This window comes from Geotrypetes seraphini, chromosome 9 (assembly GCF_902459505.1).
Source record: "Geotrypetes seraphini chromosome 9, aGeoSer1.1, whole genome shotgun sequence".
Classification (NCBI taxonomy): Eukaryota; Metazoa; Chordata; class Amphibia; order Gymnophiona; family Dermophiidae; genus Geotrypetes; species Geotrypetes seraphini.
Genome location: NC_047092.1, coordinates 81,489,310 through 81,506,932, shown reverse-complemented (window position 1 = coordinate 81,506,932; position 17,623 = coordinate 81,489,310). Strand labels below are relative to the sequence as shown.

The window sequence follows — 17,623 nt, the reverse complement described above, 5'->3', positions numbered from 1 at the left end:
AACTGCAATAGCGGTTTTTAACACAGGGAGCCTATGAGCGTTGAGAGCAGCGTGGGGCATTCAGCGCAGCTCCCTGAACTAAAAACTGCTATCGCGGTTTAGTAAAAAGGGAGGGGGTATATTTGTCTATTTTTGTATAGTTGTTACTGAGGTGACATTGCATAAAGTCATCTGCCTTGACTTCTTTGAAAACCTGCGGAATATAAATGATAATTAACATTTTCTCTGCGTACAGTGTGCTTTGTGTTTTTAAATTTTTTTATTATTTATTTATTTATAAGTTTTCAAATTATTTAACAAGCATATCATCTTGTACAGAAAAGTACAATCAAGAAAACATAACATTAATTATTTTCAAACTTGAAAATAAACCAGAGCTACATAAAAAAAAATATATTCTTCAACTTAATTCCACATTAATCCTCAAAATTGGATCCAAGATTTAAGGATTAGGAGTGAATACAATACAATAACAGTCAAACCCACATTATCTGTTGCTGAAAGAGAGCTTAAATTATTATTTAGACACAGATATTTCTCCTCTTTCAAGGCACTTCGTAGAAAGGAAAGCTGTCCAATGAGCCGGTTCAAAGAAAATATATTTAAAAGTACTATATCTGATTACACATTTACTAGGGTATCTAAGAAAAAAGAAACCCCCTATTTGGATCACACCTGGTTTCAATAATAAAAATTCCCTCCTTCTCTTTTGAGTTTCTCTCGAAACATCAGGAAAAATTTGAATATGGAAGCCAAGGAAATCTCTAGATCTATTTTAAAGAAAAGTTTAAGGATCCAATCTCTGTCTGGAGCCAAAGCCACAGTCAATAAGAGAGTGGCTGGACTAGCCACCTCTCTATCAGATTGTTCCAATAAAGCTGTAACATCCAAAGAACTTTCCTGTGGTTTTCCATCCTCGTCTTTCTTTTAAGAGTCCTGATTCTTTTTAGGCAAATAACACTGCACAACAATTTTTTGGTTAAGTCTTGATTCCTGAAAAGTTTTTGGTGATTATGACAGGTACCAACTTGGTATGCTCAAATATGGTTTTGGTTTTACTGCATCACGTAAGAACTATGAGAAATAGACATTTTTATGTTTACTGACAATAAAATATATAGTCAAGTTTACGTTTCGCACAAGCGACTAAATGAAACAGAATTAAAAGTGTTTTGCTCCCGAGTTTCTTTTATATTCAGTGTCTGGTGCATCACGTTGTAGCATCCAACAATAGTCGGCAAGCATTGACGGATTCCAATTGCCCTGGTATCGTTTCTCCATCGTAGCTATGTCTTGATGAAACCTTTCACCGTGCTCGTCACTCACAGCACCGAGATTTGCGGGGAAGAAGTCCAAGTGTGAATGGAGGAAATGAATCTTGAGTGACATATTGCACTTCATTCTCTTGTATGCTTTGAGAAGTTTGTCTACCAGCTGAATGTAGTTTGGGGCTCTGTAATTGCCCAGAAAATTGTCAACAACGTCTTTCAAGGCTTTCCAGCCAATTTTTTCCGGCCCAACTAACAGATCTTCAAATCGCTTGTCACTCATAACATGTCTGATCTGGGGGCCAACAAAAATACCCTCTTTGATCTTGGCATCAGTTATTCTTGGGAACATCTGTCTTAAATAACGAAAACCTTCCCCTTCCTTGTTCATTGCTTTCACAAAATTCTTCATGAGTCCCAGTTTAATGTGAAGAGGAGGCAAAAATATCTTTGTCGGGTCAACAAGCGATTCATGTGCTACATTTTTCTGTCCTGGAACTAACTTTTTACGGAGTGGCCAGTTCTTTCTAGAATAGTGCGACTCTCTGTCTCGGCTGTCCCATTCGCAGATGAAACAGCAGTACTTTGTATAGCCAAGCTGCAGTCCTAGTAACAGAGCAACGACTTTGAGGTCTCCACAGATATTCCAGTTATACCTGGTATACTGGACATACTTTAGTAACATTTCCATATTCTCATATGTTTCTTTCATATGTGCTGCATAGCCAACAGGTACTGAAGGATAAACGTTGCCATTGTGCAACAGAACAGCTTTCAGGCTTAACATTGACGAATCAATGAAAAGACGCCACTCTTCCGGGTTGTGATCACAACCAAAGACCGAGAACAATCCTTCAATGTCACAACAGAAACAGAGACTGTCGACTTGTGCAAAAAATTTGGTTATATCATGATGCCGGTCTCGAAACACAGAAATTTTCGTACCTGGTGATAGCAAACACCATTCCTGCAGTCTCGAACCTAGCAGCTCAGCTTTTGCTTTTGACAGACCCAAATCTCTGACCAAATCGTTCAATTCGGACTGTGTTATCAGATGTGGATCGCCTGATGAGGATGGTTCAAAATCCGGGTCAATGTCACTGTTAGAACCCTGCACTGCAGTTTCTTCATCTGGTTCGTCTAAGGTCCAATCCTCTGGTGGTTTCGGAACTGGAAGACTGTCATCATGTGGCATGGGTCTCATTGCTGAAGGCAGATTAGGATATTCAATTGACTTCTTGTTTTTGGCAGAGAAACCAGACACATTAGTCAAACAGAAATAACAGTCCGTCACATGGTCTTTCTGTTCTCGCCATATCATCGGAACAGCAAATGGCATCGTCTTTCGAGTACCTCTGAGCCAGGCTCTCAGACTAACAGCACATGTCGCACAGCAAATGTGAGGCGCCCATTGCTTGTCTTGATCACCTATTTTGCAGCCAAAATACAGATGATAGGCTTTCTTTACAAGGGCAGTCATCGAACGTCTCTGAGGCGTAAGTGTATATTCCCCACAGATATAGCAGAATGTGTCGCGGCTGTTACGACACCGACGAGACATATTGCCCGACACCAAAACGTCTATAGCATCAAGCTTACTTACTGTTATATTGCTACAGCTACTATACTACTATACTTTACTATACTGATACTATATACACACACGGACTATCTATATTAACCAAATGAGCAGGATCGGTGTATGGAAGCCACCATTATAGCATGGTGAGACAGCGCAAGCTCGTTCAGACCTGCCCAGACATGCCCAGGATGTCATCTTCCATAAAACAGCTTCCAACCTGGCTAGATTTTATGCATGGACATACCCAGGCGGCACAAACCGTTGTTGATAAGACACTTATGGGAGAAAAAATTGTTTGCATCCAAATATAAGAAAAAATCACGACAAAATTGAAGATTTCTCTGAAATGGTACGTGATGGGTAATTTTTGATGTAATATTCATGATCAGCACCCAAAATTCTATAAGAAACACCCAGCAGTGTTCAGGAAGCAAAAACTTTGTTGTGCAGTGTAATACATTCTTGACAGTGGTGGTAAGGAATTATCAGGAATTTTTAGGATTTCCAGAAAGTAACGTTTTATCATATCTCTTGGAGAGATTGATAAGACCTTTGGAAAATTAATCAAACGCAAATTGTTAATCTGACTGTTATTTTCAAGTGTTTCCAATTTTCTCCTCATAATTAGGTTATCTTTTACAATTGATTCTTGATTACTTTTAACCATTTTTAAGTCCTTCTTTTCTTCCTGAATTTCAATCTTTATTACTACAATATCTTGTTTCAAGATTTTAATTTCTTCTTTATGGATTTTAAATTCTTTTTCTAAATTCTTTATTTGAGGATTGAGGGAATTTCCCAAAGTGGAAACTAGATCCCAAAGCGAATCTAGAGTAACCTCTGGGGGCTTAACAGGAGCAAAAGAAGATTTGTGCAATTCTGGTTTGCTCAATTGAATGGTTTACCTCCCCTGTGCCTTGTTCCCCCTAAGACACAGTTGTCCCGGTCGCTGGTCCTTCCAAAAGGAAAAATTCCTTTTGTGTTGTTCCCTGTAGCGAGCCCTCCAGTTCGCTGGCCTCTCAAGAGGAGAACACTGCCTCTTTGGACATACTCTCCTCTCGCGAAGAGCTGGCTCCCAGCAGCAACGGCTGAAGGGGAGGCGTCCTGACATCAGGGCTCAGCGTGACATCTAGCCCGGGGATATCCGCCGAAGCACTCCTCTCTGCCGGTGCTCCCAACGGGCGAATCCCCGAACAATCCTGCTCACTTTGGAGGCGCCTGAAGATGTCATCAACTGTAAGAGCCACAGGTCCCGAGCGCTGGGAGGCACCACCAATGTTCTTGCCTCTTCTTTTCGGCATTTTCAAAGCGGTAAGAGAGACACTCTCCGGCGTCCTACTGGCAATCAGATAACGGCAGCCATCTTGGATCCCAAGCGTGTTTTTAAAATTTTATTGTTGGTAGATCATTTTGACTTGGCCAAGAAGGTAAGGGGGAGGGAGGGAGGGGAGCTGCTGAAAGACATCTAGTAATCCTTGCAGGCTTGACTGTGCAGGAAATTATTTTTGTAAAATCATGTTTTGTTATGTGACTGGCATTATTTAGACTTTAATTTCTATGAATGAATAGAATGAAAATGATATAAAATTACTTGCTTGTTTTTATGTGCATGCGCTGAAGGAAAGTGGAGAGAGAGTGGGCTGAGGACGCTGAATGAAAATGGGGAAGAGAGAGTGGGGAAAAAGACGCTGATTTATAAATTGACAATTGTACAGAATATTGTTTCTTTTTATACTTTAATATAATAAGTTCAATATAAAACAATTCAAGGCTTTTGTGGATGGAATCAGGTGGTTTGCGGGGATGGGGACCGAACTTATGGGGATTAGTCCAATAAAATGGTATTTTCTATTTCTCATTATTTGTTTTATTTTTATTTGTTAATTTGTAAAGTGGTGCTTGTTATGTATCAGTTTTTTCAAATTTACATCTACTGTCTTTATATTTTGCACAGTATTAGAGAATATGTATTACTGTTTTTGTGGTGTTGTAGTGTTGCATTGTATGCAGAGTCTGGTTTCTTGGCGGTTCAGTTTAACTTTTGTCTACATATTTCTATTTTTAGTTTGTGATTATTCCATATTGGGCGAGGGTGTATCTGTCTGTGTGTATGAACGGGACATAGCTTTCTGATAGCATTGACTGTACAGAATCAATTGACTGTACAGGATCTGGCTTGTTTAGTTTTACAATGTATGTGTTGGTGTTCTAGTGCTCACTGCAGTGTTTAAGATGCTGCCTTTTCGTAGGTACACTCTTGTTGTGCGATATGTGGATTGTTACTAAAAATCATATTTTTCATATAGATGGGGGGTTGTCAAAAAATGATGGGCCCCGGGTGTCACATATGCTAGGTACGCCACTGATCTTGACGTTGCTGGGGAAGGAATGCTCTGAGTTGCACAGTGTCTAGAAGAGCTCCAATAAATTGCAGAGTCTGAGAGGGCTGCAACTGATATTTGGGAAAGTTCATTTTGAAACCAAATTTTGCACAAACCAGACAGTCTGTTGTGTGGCTTCAGTAACCCCCTTGAGATGTAGGGTGTTTGATAGTACTGCCTGATTAATGAAAAAAAATATTTCGATTCAATTCAGCCTATTGAATCAATTTTTCGATTCGATTTTCCTATCCAATTGGGTGTTTTTTTTAAAAACATCCTGGTGAGTTTATTTTATAACTTCTTCACCCCTTTATAGTCTTTTCATCCCCTTTGCCTTCTCCTAACCACACTGGCGCTGTGGTGTAAACAAACAAAAAAAGACTTTTCCTCTCTCTGTTAAATCCTAGCTCACATTTGCGGTCTAACACCAGCTCTGGCAGGATACATGTTTCAAATCTGACATATTGTAATCAAAAAACAGAAAATAAAATGATTTTTTCTACCTTTTGTTGTCTGGTCATTATTCAAATCTTGTTGGTCCCAGGCTCTGGTTGTCTTCTGATAACTTGCTTGCCAGGGTCTCCTTCTTTCTCTGTGCTAATCATCCGCCATCTCTGTCCTTCCCTTCCGTTTCCCTTCCCTAGAGGTCTGGCATCTTTCCTTTTTTTCGTCTCCATCCACAGATTCACCTTTTCTCAACTACCCTTTCATCCAGCATCTCTCCCTCCTTTCCAACTACTCTTCTATCCAGTATCCCTATCCCCCCTCCACACCATCTCTCCCTTTCTGTTCCTTCCCTCCCTAAATCCCATTGCCCATCATCTCTCTCCCTCTCCTCTATTTTTAGACCCATTATTTCTTCCCCCCAAAGTCCGGCATATGCACATCTCTTTGAACCCCCCTTCCCTCCCTCCCTCCATGTACTTTTACACCAGGGCCCATTCCCCTGAAGGTTTGTCCCCCCTTGAAGGTCTGTCCCCCCCTGAAGGCCTACATCCCTCCCCTGAAGGCCTGCACCCAAGGCCTGCCTGTCCCCCCTGAAGGCCTGTACAACCCCCCCACGAAGGACTGCACCTCCCTGGAGACCTGTACAACCTCACCTTCCACGAAGGACTGCACCCCCCCCCCCTGGAAGGCCTGTACAACCCCCCCCCCCACGAAGGACTGCACCCCCCCGGAAGGCCTGCGTGTTCCCTCTGTCCTCAATTTACCTAAATCCATCAGCCTGCATAAGATCGCTAATGCTAGCGATCTTTGCAAGCTACCGTCGGGTCTTCCGAGCTGTCTTCTCTCTGCCACGGTCCCGCCCCTCCTCTGACATCAGAGAAGGGGGCGGGACCATGGCAGAGAGAAGACAGCTCGGAAGACCTGACGGTAGCTTGCAAAGATCGCTAGCACTAGCGATCTTATGCAGGCTAATGGATTTAGGTAAATTTGATGCCGGGAGGCCTGGGGAGAAGCTGGACTGACCCTCCCCCTCTAAAACAGGAGCGGCAGTGGCTGGCCAGCAAGAGCAGCGCTGCCGCTCCTGCTTTAGGGGGCGAGGGTCCGAATCGGGAAGCCGATTTTTTATTGTTTAAATTGATTTGAATCGGTTCACCTGAGTTAATCGGTGAACCAATTCGAATCGTGAATCGGACAGCACTAGTGTTTGATGAACCAATCATTCAGATATGGAAACATCTGGAGTCTGTGATACCATAAGGCTGCTGCTACTACCACCAGGTGCTGCTACTACCACCAGTTGGTGAAAACTCTGGAAGTTGAGGCCAGGCCGAAAGGCAGCACCCTGTATTGGTAATTTTGATTTCCCATCTGAAATTTGAGGAACTTGTGAGAGGCTGGATGAATTGGAATTTGAGTGTAAGCCTCCTTGAGATCCAGAGAGCATAACCAATCGTTGTGATCCAGAAGGGGAATAAAAGGACGCCAGAGACAGTATGCAAAATTTTTCTTTGATAAGAAATTTATTGAGAGCTCTGAGATCCAATATCGGACAGAGACCTCCTGTCTTCTTTAGGACAAGGAAATACCGGGAGTGAAACCCCGTGTTCTACTGTTCCAAAGGAACCCTCTTGATGGCATTGAGAACAAGCAGAGCTTCAACTTCCTGAAGAAGAAGGGAGGCCTGCAGAGATTTGGAAGGAAACTCTCTGGGTGGTTGATCTGGGGGAGTATGATGGAAATGAAGGGAATAACCTTTCCAAATGATGGTGAGAACTTAGAGATAGGAAGTGATTAATTTCCACCAATGGAAGAAATGGGTGAGACGACTCCCGATGGGAAGAGGGGAAGATGGAGACACAGAGGTGGAATTATGCTCTGCAGAAACTAATCAAAAAGGTTGAGTTATCTTGGACACAGCAGGTATCTGAGCCTTTTTCTGCGGCGGTCTAGAGTAAGGCGCAGACTTTGGGGGATAACGCTTCTGTTATCAGGAAGATGGTTTGAACCCCCTGGAGGCAGAAGATTTAGATTCAGGCCTAAGCAACGTGGCAAAAGATTTTTCATGCTCAGAAAGCTTTTTCGTAGCGTTTTCAATAGAGTCCCCAAAAAGCTCATCCCCCAGGCAAGGGATGTTTGCTAACTGGTCTTGGAAGTTAGGGACCATGTCTGCAATTCTCAAACAGCTCAAATGCATCATATGAAGATTGCACTAGATGGATTCAGAGCTGTGTAAGAGTACGGTACGTGTTCGAACTCAGGTAGTCAATCAGAAGGTAAATATTTGAAACAGGTTGGCATGGTCTTGATCCAGAATTTCAAATAGCAGGTAAAGAAAAAATTATAATTTCAAACTCTTATTGGCCACCATAGAGTTTTGATATAATCTCCTGCCAAACTTGTCCATCATTCAACCATCATGTACACCTTAGGAATTGACTTTTTCAGGGTAGACTTTACCACCAGAGACTGGTGAGACAACTGAAGTTTTTCAAAACCTGAACAAGGGATAACCTTATATCGAGAGTTCAGTTTTCCAGGGACTGCTGGTACTGAGTATTGGGTGTCCAAATTTTTATGGAATTTTTCAGGATGCCATTCAAGGAGCTTGAGCAACTCTTTAGGAGGATGTTTGATCTCTAACTCTGCCTGGTACTCTTTGGAATATTTAAAGTCTGTTTCCATCTTTATGTTAAGATCTTTACCCATCTGTCAAATAAAACGGGTAAAGGAGACAGGTTCTGATGGGGAAGGTTCCCTATGAGACATGGAACGAGAAGAACACTCTGCTTGGGAACCATAAGCCTCCATGGAGGAAGGTGAAACCTCATGTGTAGATTGCTATCGAAGGTCTGAATCTTCAGGCATGGAAATAGAGTAGTGCCTCCTGGAATGGTACTTAGTTGAAGAAACAGGTGATGCAGATCGTTTATGCTTGGTTGAACATGCAGGACAGAGATGCTTAGATGTTGAAGCTTTTGTGGATGAAGGAGATAAATGCCTGGAACAGCTAGACTTCTGTCCTGAAGCATGACGGTGCTTCTGCTGTTGCTCTGAAGAAGCAGAACAGTGCGTAGAAGAGCGACGCTTTGGAGAAGACAACCGATGCCTGGATGGTCGACGCTTTGGAGAAGACAACCGATGCTTGGATGGTCGACGCTTTGGAGATGATGACCAATGCTTGGATGGTCGACGCTTTGGAGAGGATGACCAATGCTTCGATAGTCGATACTTTGAAGAAGAGGACCGATGCCTGGGTGAAGGTGAAGAATAACGCTTCTGTGGGTAGCAAAGCTTTGATGAAGCAGATCGATGCCTTGAAGACAGGTGGCGAGAAGCATGGCTGGATGATGAGGATGGATGTCATCCATGCGGTACCGATGGGGAAACCTTGGTACCTTCAGCTGGCATGGAGCGTTGCTCAGGCTGGACCAGTATTGGAGAAGCCGACATGGTAGTGACCATTTGAAACATGCTCACAAACTCTAGCTTAAAGAGAGCATCAAGCTTCTCCTTAAAAGCTTGCATCGATACCTGGGGGGTTGATGCCGGTATCACTGGTGACGCGGCTTGCTGCAGTGAGGAAAACATCGAAGAAGATGCACATCAAGATGGGAAGGCGAGCCGCATCAGAGGAGTATGTTTGGCATGTACAAATGGACTCGGTACCTTTATGGCCCGAGACCCTATCTGGTAAGCTGGTGGCTTCTTGGCTGGCTTGCCTAATTGAGATAGCAACACCGACTTGGACACCGGTACCTCTGGCGATGTCGATACTTTGGATGTCGATGGTTTTACTGGTGTCGGAAGTACCAAATCAGCATCCATGAGACCAAAGATTTGCTTCTGTTGAAGATGGTTTTTGATGGACCTTTTTTGTAGCGTGGCCCAACACGAACAAGACTCCATACGGTGGTCTGGGTCCAGACACTGGATACACCACTTATGGGGATCATGAAATCATGCGCCGACACCTACTACACATCTTGAAGCCAGTTAACGGGCAGGACATGGACAGAAACACCGCCTTAGCCAAATCAAGTCCAAAGGCTGAGGCGAAGGACAAGGCCCCGCTGTCAAGAATGGCCAAAAAAAAAGAATTTAAAATTTTTTTTATTTTATTAAGAAAAGAAAGATGAAAAAAGAGAAAAAGATCCCGAAGGGAATAAATTCTGCGGCGAGAAGGAACTAGAAATAACACAAACATTCGAAGTAGGACTTTACGGCTTTGCGTAAAAACTAGAACTGAGGAGACACGCGCCCTACATCGGACAGGAAGGCACTCACACATGCACGGTGTGGTCAGTCACAAACTTTCCACAGTTCTTCAAGCAAAATTGCTTCTGCAGCTGTCTGCATCGGGGCTCCATTGATGAGGTCACCCATATATGAGAATATACTGCCTGCTTGTCCTGGGATAAGCAATGTGCTGCCCACAAGGCAACAGTAAAAACCAAGGGATAAAATTTCAAGCACCCTCAAATTTTTTAAGCCAAAATACAAATGAAAATTGATATTTATATACTCAACATTAAATGATGAGATACACCTATCAGTCCATTTGAATTAATTGGATTAATATACAGTAATAGTCCTTACTATCAACGTTCTTCTGCTCATAAACAGATTAGGCGATGATTAAAAAAAGTCAAAAGAACAAAAACTTAAAATGGTTTAAAAAAATCCTAACATATTTGGATGGACTAAAAAAAGAATAAATTTACAGAAACTCATTTGGAAAAAAAGATGTTCAGAAGAGCAAGACTTTATGTATCCAACGCCTTTGCTGCACCTTGCTGGTGCATGTTCCATAGAATTCTCGAGATTATACAAGGATTAATAAAAAAGGCAATATATATTTGATGGCTTTAATAGAAGTAACTGAGCAATTGAACATATCACTTTTCCACATAGTCCCCATGCATTTGTTGTATCTTTTAACTAGCTTCTGCATTCTTGCGTGCTTTCTTTTGTTCTCTGGTTCACAGTGATGCACCCATGTCTCATCGCTGGTAACAATTCTCTCCAAAATACTCAGATCTTCTTCATACCATCTCAAGAACTGGATCGCAACCTTCACACGCTGTTGCTTGTGCAGATCAGTAAGCTGTTTGGGAAAACATCATTCGCAGACTTTCCTGTATCCCAACTCATTATGCATTATGGCAAATAAACGATCCATAGCAGATATCCAAATATGCAGCCAATTGAGACATTGTTATCTGTCGGTCTTCTCCGCCCTGTTAATGTGCTCTTGTGTGTGCGATGTTGATGGGCAACCAGAACAATCTTCCTGCTTTAAACCTTTTTACCAGCTCATAAACCTTTCATTGATTCATGGTGCTAAGTTCATACTGAGTCAATATCCAATGGTGAATTTCCACAGGTTTCACTCCCTCTGCCCAAAAAAGCGCACTACTGCACTTTGTCCATGTTTTTGACTTCATGGCTGCCACATGACTAAAGGCCGAGCACTGTGCTGTGCGTGGACGAACTGTCCAACAGGCAATGTACAAGTAGATATGTTGCATTTTGCTAGCTCTGTTCCAGTTATCGCGTAATTTAACAATTGCCTTAAATTTTTGATTCACCCTCGTATATAATCTGGAAGCAGTTCTTTAAGCTAGGAGCATGACAAGTCAAGTTTCCTATTGCATGATTCAGTTAATCATGTTTCTCACTGGGGAGGAAAAATAATACCACAATTACCTGGGCTTCCTGGCAAGCAGCTCTCCTCAACAGGTTATCACTGAAAAAAAGAGAAAACAAAATAACAGATATTAGTAATGGAAATATTTAATATTAGAGTTACTTCTAATCCAGGGAAGTCATAGTGGTATATAGTTCAAAAGTGCTTCTTCAGGCACCCTCCCACATACACTTCCACTCAGAGAGATTCATGGACAACCCAAATCCAGTACCATATCATTCAGAACTAATGTCGTACAGAGAAAGTGCAATGGAGGTCAAAGCCCTAGAGCACCCTGCAGAAAATGAGCTACATCTGGATGAGCTGCCAATATGCCCCTAAAAGAAGGAGGGCCCATACACGAAAGAAGGGCAATCTGTATACAGAGTGAAGTTACTGCTAGGCCCTTCTTTAGGCCATCCTCCAGAAACTCCAGGATTCGAGGAATTAAAGGGAGACACAGGTCAGGGGTGCACCAGGCCTGGTATCACCTCCAAGCCTTTGCACAGGCCACTAGCTGTGAAGCAACGTGGCAATCACAACTGAAGAAAATCCCCAGATAGTAAAGGTTGCACGTTCAAGAGCCATGCTGTAAGACCAAACCAGTCTGGATCCTGCATCGCAATCAGATCCTGTGTGAGAAGGTGAGAATCACAAGGTAGCCAGAGCCCCTGATACTGCTGGAGACGAACGAAGTTGGCATACCACAGCTGCCTCAGCCAATTGGGTGTAACTAGAATCAGGGCTGTGGAATCAGAGACAATTTTGGGTACCTGGAGTCGGAGTCGATAAAAATGTACTGACTTCGACTCCTGATAAATTTAAATTATAATTTAAAAAATACAGCAAGTTCAAATGTCTCATTTCACAAACAATAGTCATAATTAACACATTGTTGCGGGCATTTTTCACCTATCTATGCCGAAAAGTGGGCAAATTTTTAAAATGTTGCACAGGAAATTACATTTCACGTAAAATAGCTATAACTTCTGAACCATTGCTTATTTTTGAATAAAACTTTCAGTTTCTTTTATTGAATTCTTTATTATAATTTGAACACATTTTTTAATTATTTTGTTATAAACAATTACAACATTCAAGGATAATTTAAAATTTTTAAAAAACTACTCTCTTATACAGAATAAATTTAAGGAAAGACAACTGAATTTACCGTTATTTTATTTACAAGTTTGATCTCTTTTCCGACCCTAATTCCACGAACCGTTTGCACTTTTGCCACAACCCAGCGCTAATTTGTAGAAACCGAGTCTTGTCAGCTCACGCTCTCTAGTGATAGTATGTGAAAAACATTTCCCACCAACAATGTGTTAAGTACTTCTCTGATATAAGAATAAAGCCAAGTGCATAGTTGTATTTCTACTAGTGCGAAGTTTAGCTGAGCTATTATACAACTTGACATTCACATTATTGTAATCTGGATTATATACATTACAAAAAGTGTTTTCATTTTATTTCAGCTATAATGTGTTTAACAAGTTCATTTGAGTGTAAACAAGTGTAATGATGTAGGTGTAGGTGAGTGCTATGGCCTGATGTGTGTTCAGGTGTCCTGTCTGCACTCTCCATATATGCTCTGATCCAGGGCTGAACTTTAACATCATTTTGCACACCACCTAATACTAGGAAGTTAATTAAGTGGCCCCTCCTGGCCCTGGAGCCTCCCACTGCCCTATCTTCAGCAGAAGATCAGCAAACAAAGATAAAGGCAGCAGCGTTTGCACAATTTCCTCTGTCTGCTAAAAGAGCTTAAAAGAACTTGGAGGAACAGCTTTTTGGCTTCAACTGTAAGTGTTCATGTTTATTTTAAAACTGCATGGCTGCTTATGTATACAGAGGAGTCTGAGTTGGAGAGTCGGAAACTGAGGAGTCAAAGGATTTATCTACCGAATCGACAGCCCTGACTAGAATCACCAGGGCCAATTGGGTGCAACTAGAATCACCAGACCTTCAAGGGCCGCTATTCGTCTCATCAAACACCCTATCATCAGCCATAGAGGAAAGACATAGAAGAGACCTTCCCGTAGCCAGGGCTGAACCAGAAAAAAAAAAGTATCCAGGATTTTGCTGCTGGCCTCATGATGATGACTGATGAATCGATCAGCTTTCTTGTTGGCCGCAGATGCCATGAGGTCAAACGTGGGGCACCAGCACTGATCTAATATGCACTCGAATGCTCTTTGGTACAGGGACCACTCTCCAGGGTCCAACTTCTGACGACTGAGAAAGTCTGCTTGAACATAGTCCACCCCTGTCACATAGGCCGCTGACAGCAAACAAGATATCTCTCCACACACCAGAAAGAAAGCTGAGCCTTCACGCTCCAAGAGGGGATCCTTGTGCCCCAATGCCAGTTGATGTAAGCTACTGCCATGGCATTGTCTGAGATATAGCTTGATGATGGAGACGACTCTGAAAGTGGAGAAGAACCAGCTGAATCACCTGAAGCTCCAGGTGATTGATCAACCACCCACCCTGAACAGGGACGGTCATACACACCACTCCCCAGCCTTTTAAACTTGTATCCATAGACAGAATCACCCAATCAAAGATCTAGAGGGGAAGGCCCCTGTAAAGCAAGAGGGGTTGCAACCACCATGCAAAATTGTTTTGCACCAGTCGTCCAGGGCAGGGGTGCATGTAATGGATGCAGCTGGGGATTCCAGCATATAACGGAGCATCCTGCAGTGGATGTAGACGGGCTCTGGCCTACAGAATGACATGGAGGGGGACACATTTTTCCCCATCCCCGCAGGAACTAATTTTCCCGTCCCATCCCGAACAGTTATTTTCCTGTCCCTGCCACATTCCTGTATACTCTGTCCTCATCTGCAGAAGCCTCAAACACTTTAAAATCATAAGTGTTTGAAGCTTGTGCAGTTAAGGCAGATCTTACAGGAATGGGACAGGGGCAGGAATAGCAACAAAACTCGCAGGGATGGGGCAAGAAAATTGAGTCCCAGCAGGGACTGGGACAAATTTGTCCCTGTGTCCATTCTCTACTCTGACCCAAGGGACATTGATCATTGCCACCATGGTTCCCAGAACCTGAAGGTACTGCCATGCCGTCAGAACCGGGGTGGTCAGAAGGTCCCTAACAGCCTGTCGAAGCTTCTCCTGAAGAGAGTCAGGCAGAAACACTTTGTTCTGTCCCGTTTAAAACCAAACTCCCAGGTATTCCAGATCCTGCATTGGCTCAAAATGACTGTTCCTGAAGTTTATCACCCAACTCAGGCGCTGCATCAACTGCACCACCTGACACCCCTCAGACAGCGAAGGAGCTCTGATCAACCAGTCGTCCAGATACGGATAAACCAGGACACGCAGGGTGCGAAGATGGGCCACCACCACCACCATCACTTTGGTGAAGGTGCTGGGTGCCATCGCCAATCCAAAGGGCAACACCACAAACTGGAAGTGTTGCCCCAAGAGGTGGAACCTCATAGGAATGTGGAGGTAAGCCTCGGTCAAATCTAAGGAGGCTAGAAACTTTCCACCCAGAAATTAGCACAAAATAGTACTACTTATTAACATAAGAGATGGGCCTCAGAGACCTATATTCAGGCAGGTGACTGCTGATGTTTTCATGCAGGTCAGTATCTCAATCATCGGTCCAAATTCCCAATGCTACTTTATTTTAATGTTTTTATATTTTAAAATCTTTTTTAATGTCTTTTTTATATACTTTGTCACCGGCAGCCTCAGGGCAATGGGTCCTAGGGCACCGGTAGCAAGAGAAAACTCTTGTGCACCGCCACGGGCAGCACAAGGAAAAAAAAGGTTAAAAGAAGTGAACACCGCCACACCAGGTAGGTATTGTATCAAGCAATTATTGGGTTTATTCTTCAAAACAAAACATTCAAACCAGCTTGCTTGTTTCAAGTTCAATCAAATTCATATCAAAAAGAAAACAATCTTGTCAGGATGTTCCAGATATAAAATATAGTCCCAAAACAAACAAAATACACTGCTAAACAGTTTCTGGGTTAATGTTAAGTCAATAAAGTTCAAAAACATAATTCAAGCTTTCTCAAAGCTGCTGCTGGCTCTCCAGCCGATTAATAGTCCAAACTTTCAAAGCTTTAAAAAAACAAAACAAAACCCCAAAAACAAATCTTTTGGGCGGATATCCTCAGCCTGTGCTAGTGCTACAGCACTAGCCCCAGCAGCTGACGTGCTGGCCAGGGAGTGTGCTCTGCGTGGTCGCAATTCGCCCATCATAGGCCCTCAATCCCACCACGGAAAATGCAGAGCATTCCCCACTGCCTGGGACTGGTAACAGCCCTTCCCCCCTCCAGGAGGAAAAAGGAAAAAAAAAAACCCCAAATTCAAAACAGTTCTTTTTCAGTTCTTAGAGGTGCCTCCAAGCACCACACCTTCTTCAGGGCTACCAAAAAAACCCCATTTAGTCAGCTTAGTTGAGCAGTGTTCAAGTTAGGCATTTAGGAAGTCTAAATTACTTGCCTCCAGTCCAGCAAACCTCCATTGGCAGGACTCCATTCCATGGCTTAGCATATGGCTCCAGCTCCATGTTCTGGAAATCTTGAGGCATGAAGTTGGGCGACTCCAAACCAGCTTCAGTCAGCTCCATACCTTCCAGCTGCTCACTGCCATTCAGAGCTCTCAACCCTGAGTCTCTCTGCCTTTCCTGTTGCTGCTCCTTTCCCTTCTTCCTCTAACTGTTCATTTCTCTGGTGTAATAGCCTGCAGTCACACCCCAAACCCTCAGGTGAAAAGGTTTTCCGGCTGTTTCTATTTCCAGCCTGCAGGTGACCGCTGGGAACTAATCTAGAGCTGGGGGGGGGGTGTTGGGAAACCTGCAACTCTGCTCTCCTGCTCCCTCTAGGGGTCAAAGAAGGAAAGTCATCAAAATGTTCAGTTTGGGGGTTTAAATTGAGCTGTTTGTGGAGTGTCTACTTGAGCTGTGCACTGCTCTGGGGACACACCTAGCAGGCATAGGTTGAATACCACATTTTAAATTTTCATAAATACTGAATTTTAGCTTTGAAATGCTACAATTTCAACATAAGATAGCTCTCATTTTTCAAGGAGCACTTATTTTAATGAACGCCGCTGGATCTAAACAGCACTGCTTTGTGATACCTGATGGGGCCTCCGTTTCACCCTAATAGACTTCGTCGGGGGATAATATTTGGCAGTACCTAAATGTTAAGAAACAGCATTGTAATATGTAGTGGAGCATATTTAACATTTTAAATGATTTCAAAACAGTGCATGTTGAAGTTACAGAAAACTTATGGAACACACTTTGGTATGCAATTCAAAATCTTCAAAATGGCGCCACTCACTAAAAACACCACAAACATAAATAGCCAATCAAATCAAGTTGTGTCACCGATCTTAAATTGGAGGCAAATTTGTAAGTTGTAAATTATCGTCTCTTTCACAAATCTCATTTCATGAAGAATCATATCATGGTAGATCTTATCTTAGTCAATCTTATCATTAAGTCCATTCGGGGCCAATGTTTGTAAAGTAAAAATCCAGTGGCATTTTCTTCGCCTTAAGGCCAGACATCGATCACCCCCTATCATTTTTCGTGATCACATCTATGACAAAATCTTTCAAATTATTAAATGTATGAGAAGCATCCAAGCAATGTTGAATCTTTCACATTTGCTCTTTTAATATTGGATTTATGTTCAGATAAACGCGTTTTAAACAATCTTGTTGTCATGCCAACATAAATGTTTTGGCAAGGACAAATGATCACGTAAATTACATGATCAGTTTTACATGTGCTGAAATTGTTTAACTTGTAGGTCTTATTTGTAATTAGATTGGTAAATTCTTTAAGTTGCATGGAAAATTCACAAAAAGAACAATGGCCACATTTAAAGTGCCCTGTCGGGAGTAAGTTAGTAAGCGGTTTATCAATTGATTGTTGACTTAAGAATTCCTTAAGATTTTTTCCTCTTGAGAAAGCAAACCTTATGTTAGTACTGTATTTTGAAAAGATGGAAGAGATTGAATTATATCCCATCTATTTCTGATGATCTTGGTGATGTCAGCACTTGATGTAGAATGTCGAAGAACACAGGTAATATAGTTTGTTCAATGTAAGAAGATGAATCTTTTTTTTTAATCTAGTAATAGTATATCTCTGTTGTTGTACTTGGCTCTCTTGTATGCCTGGTGTAAAATTTGATTTGGATATCCTCTTGCTCTTAATTTAATTTTAAGATGTTTAGATTGAATTTTAAAGTCTTAATTGTGTGCA

The 17,623-nt window shown here is 42.3% G+C and overlaps 1 protein-coding gene across 5 annotated transcripts in view; it reads right to left on the bottom strand.

The window, feature by feature from the left end:
- Window positions 1-17,623, bottom strand: part of AGK (acylglycerol kinase) — a 518,819-nt gene that overhangs the window by 401,780 nt on the left and 99,416 nt on the right. For all 5 annotated transcript variants that reach the window (XM_033958385.1, XM_033958387.1, XM_033958383.1 and 2 more), the window contains exon 3: window positions 11,385-11,424. In XM_033958385.1, the coding sequence (XP_033814276.1) occupies window positions 11,385-11,424 (40 nt within the window). The remainder of the gene's footprint in view (window positions 1-11,384; window positions 11,425-17,623) is intronic.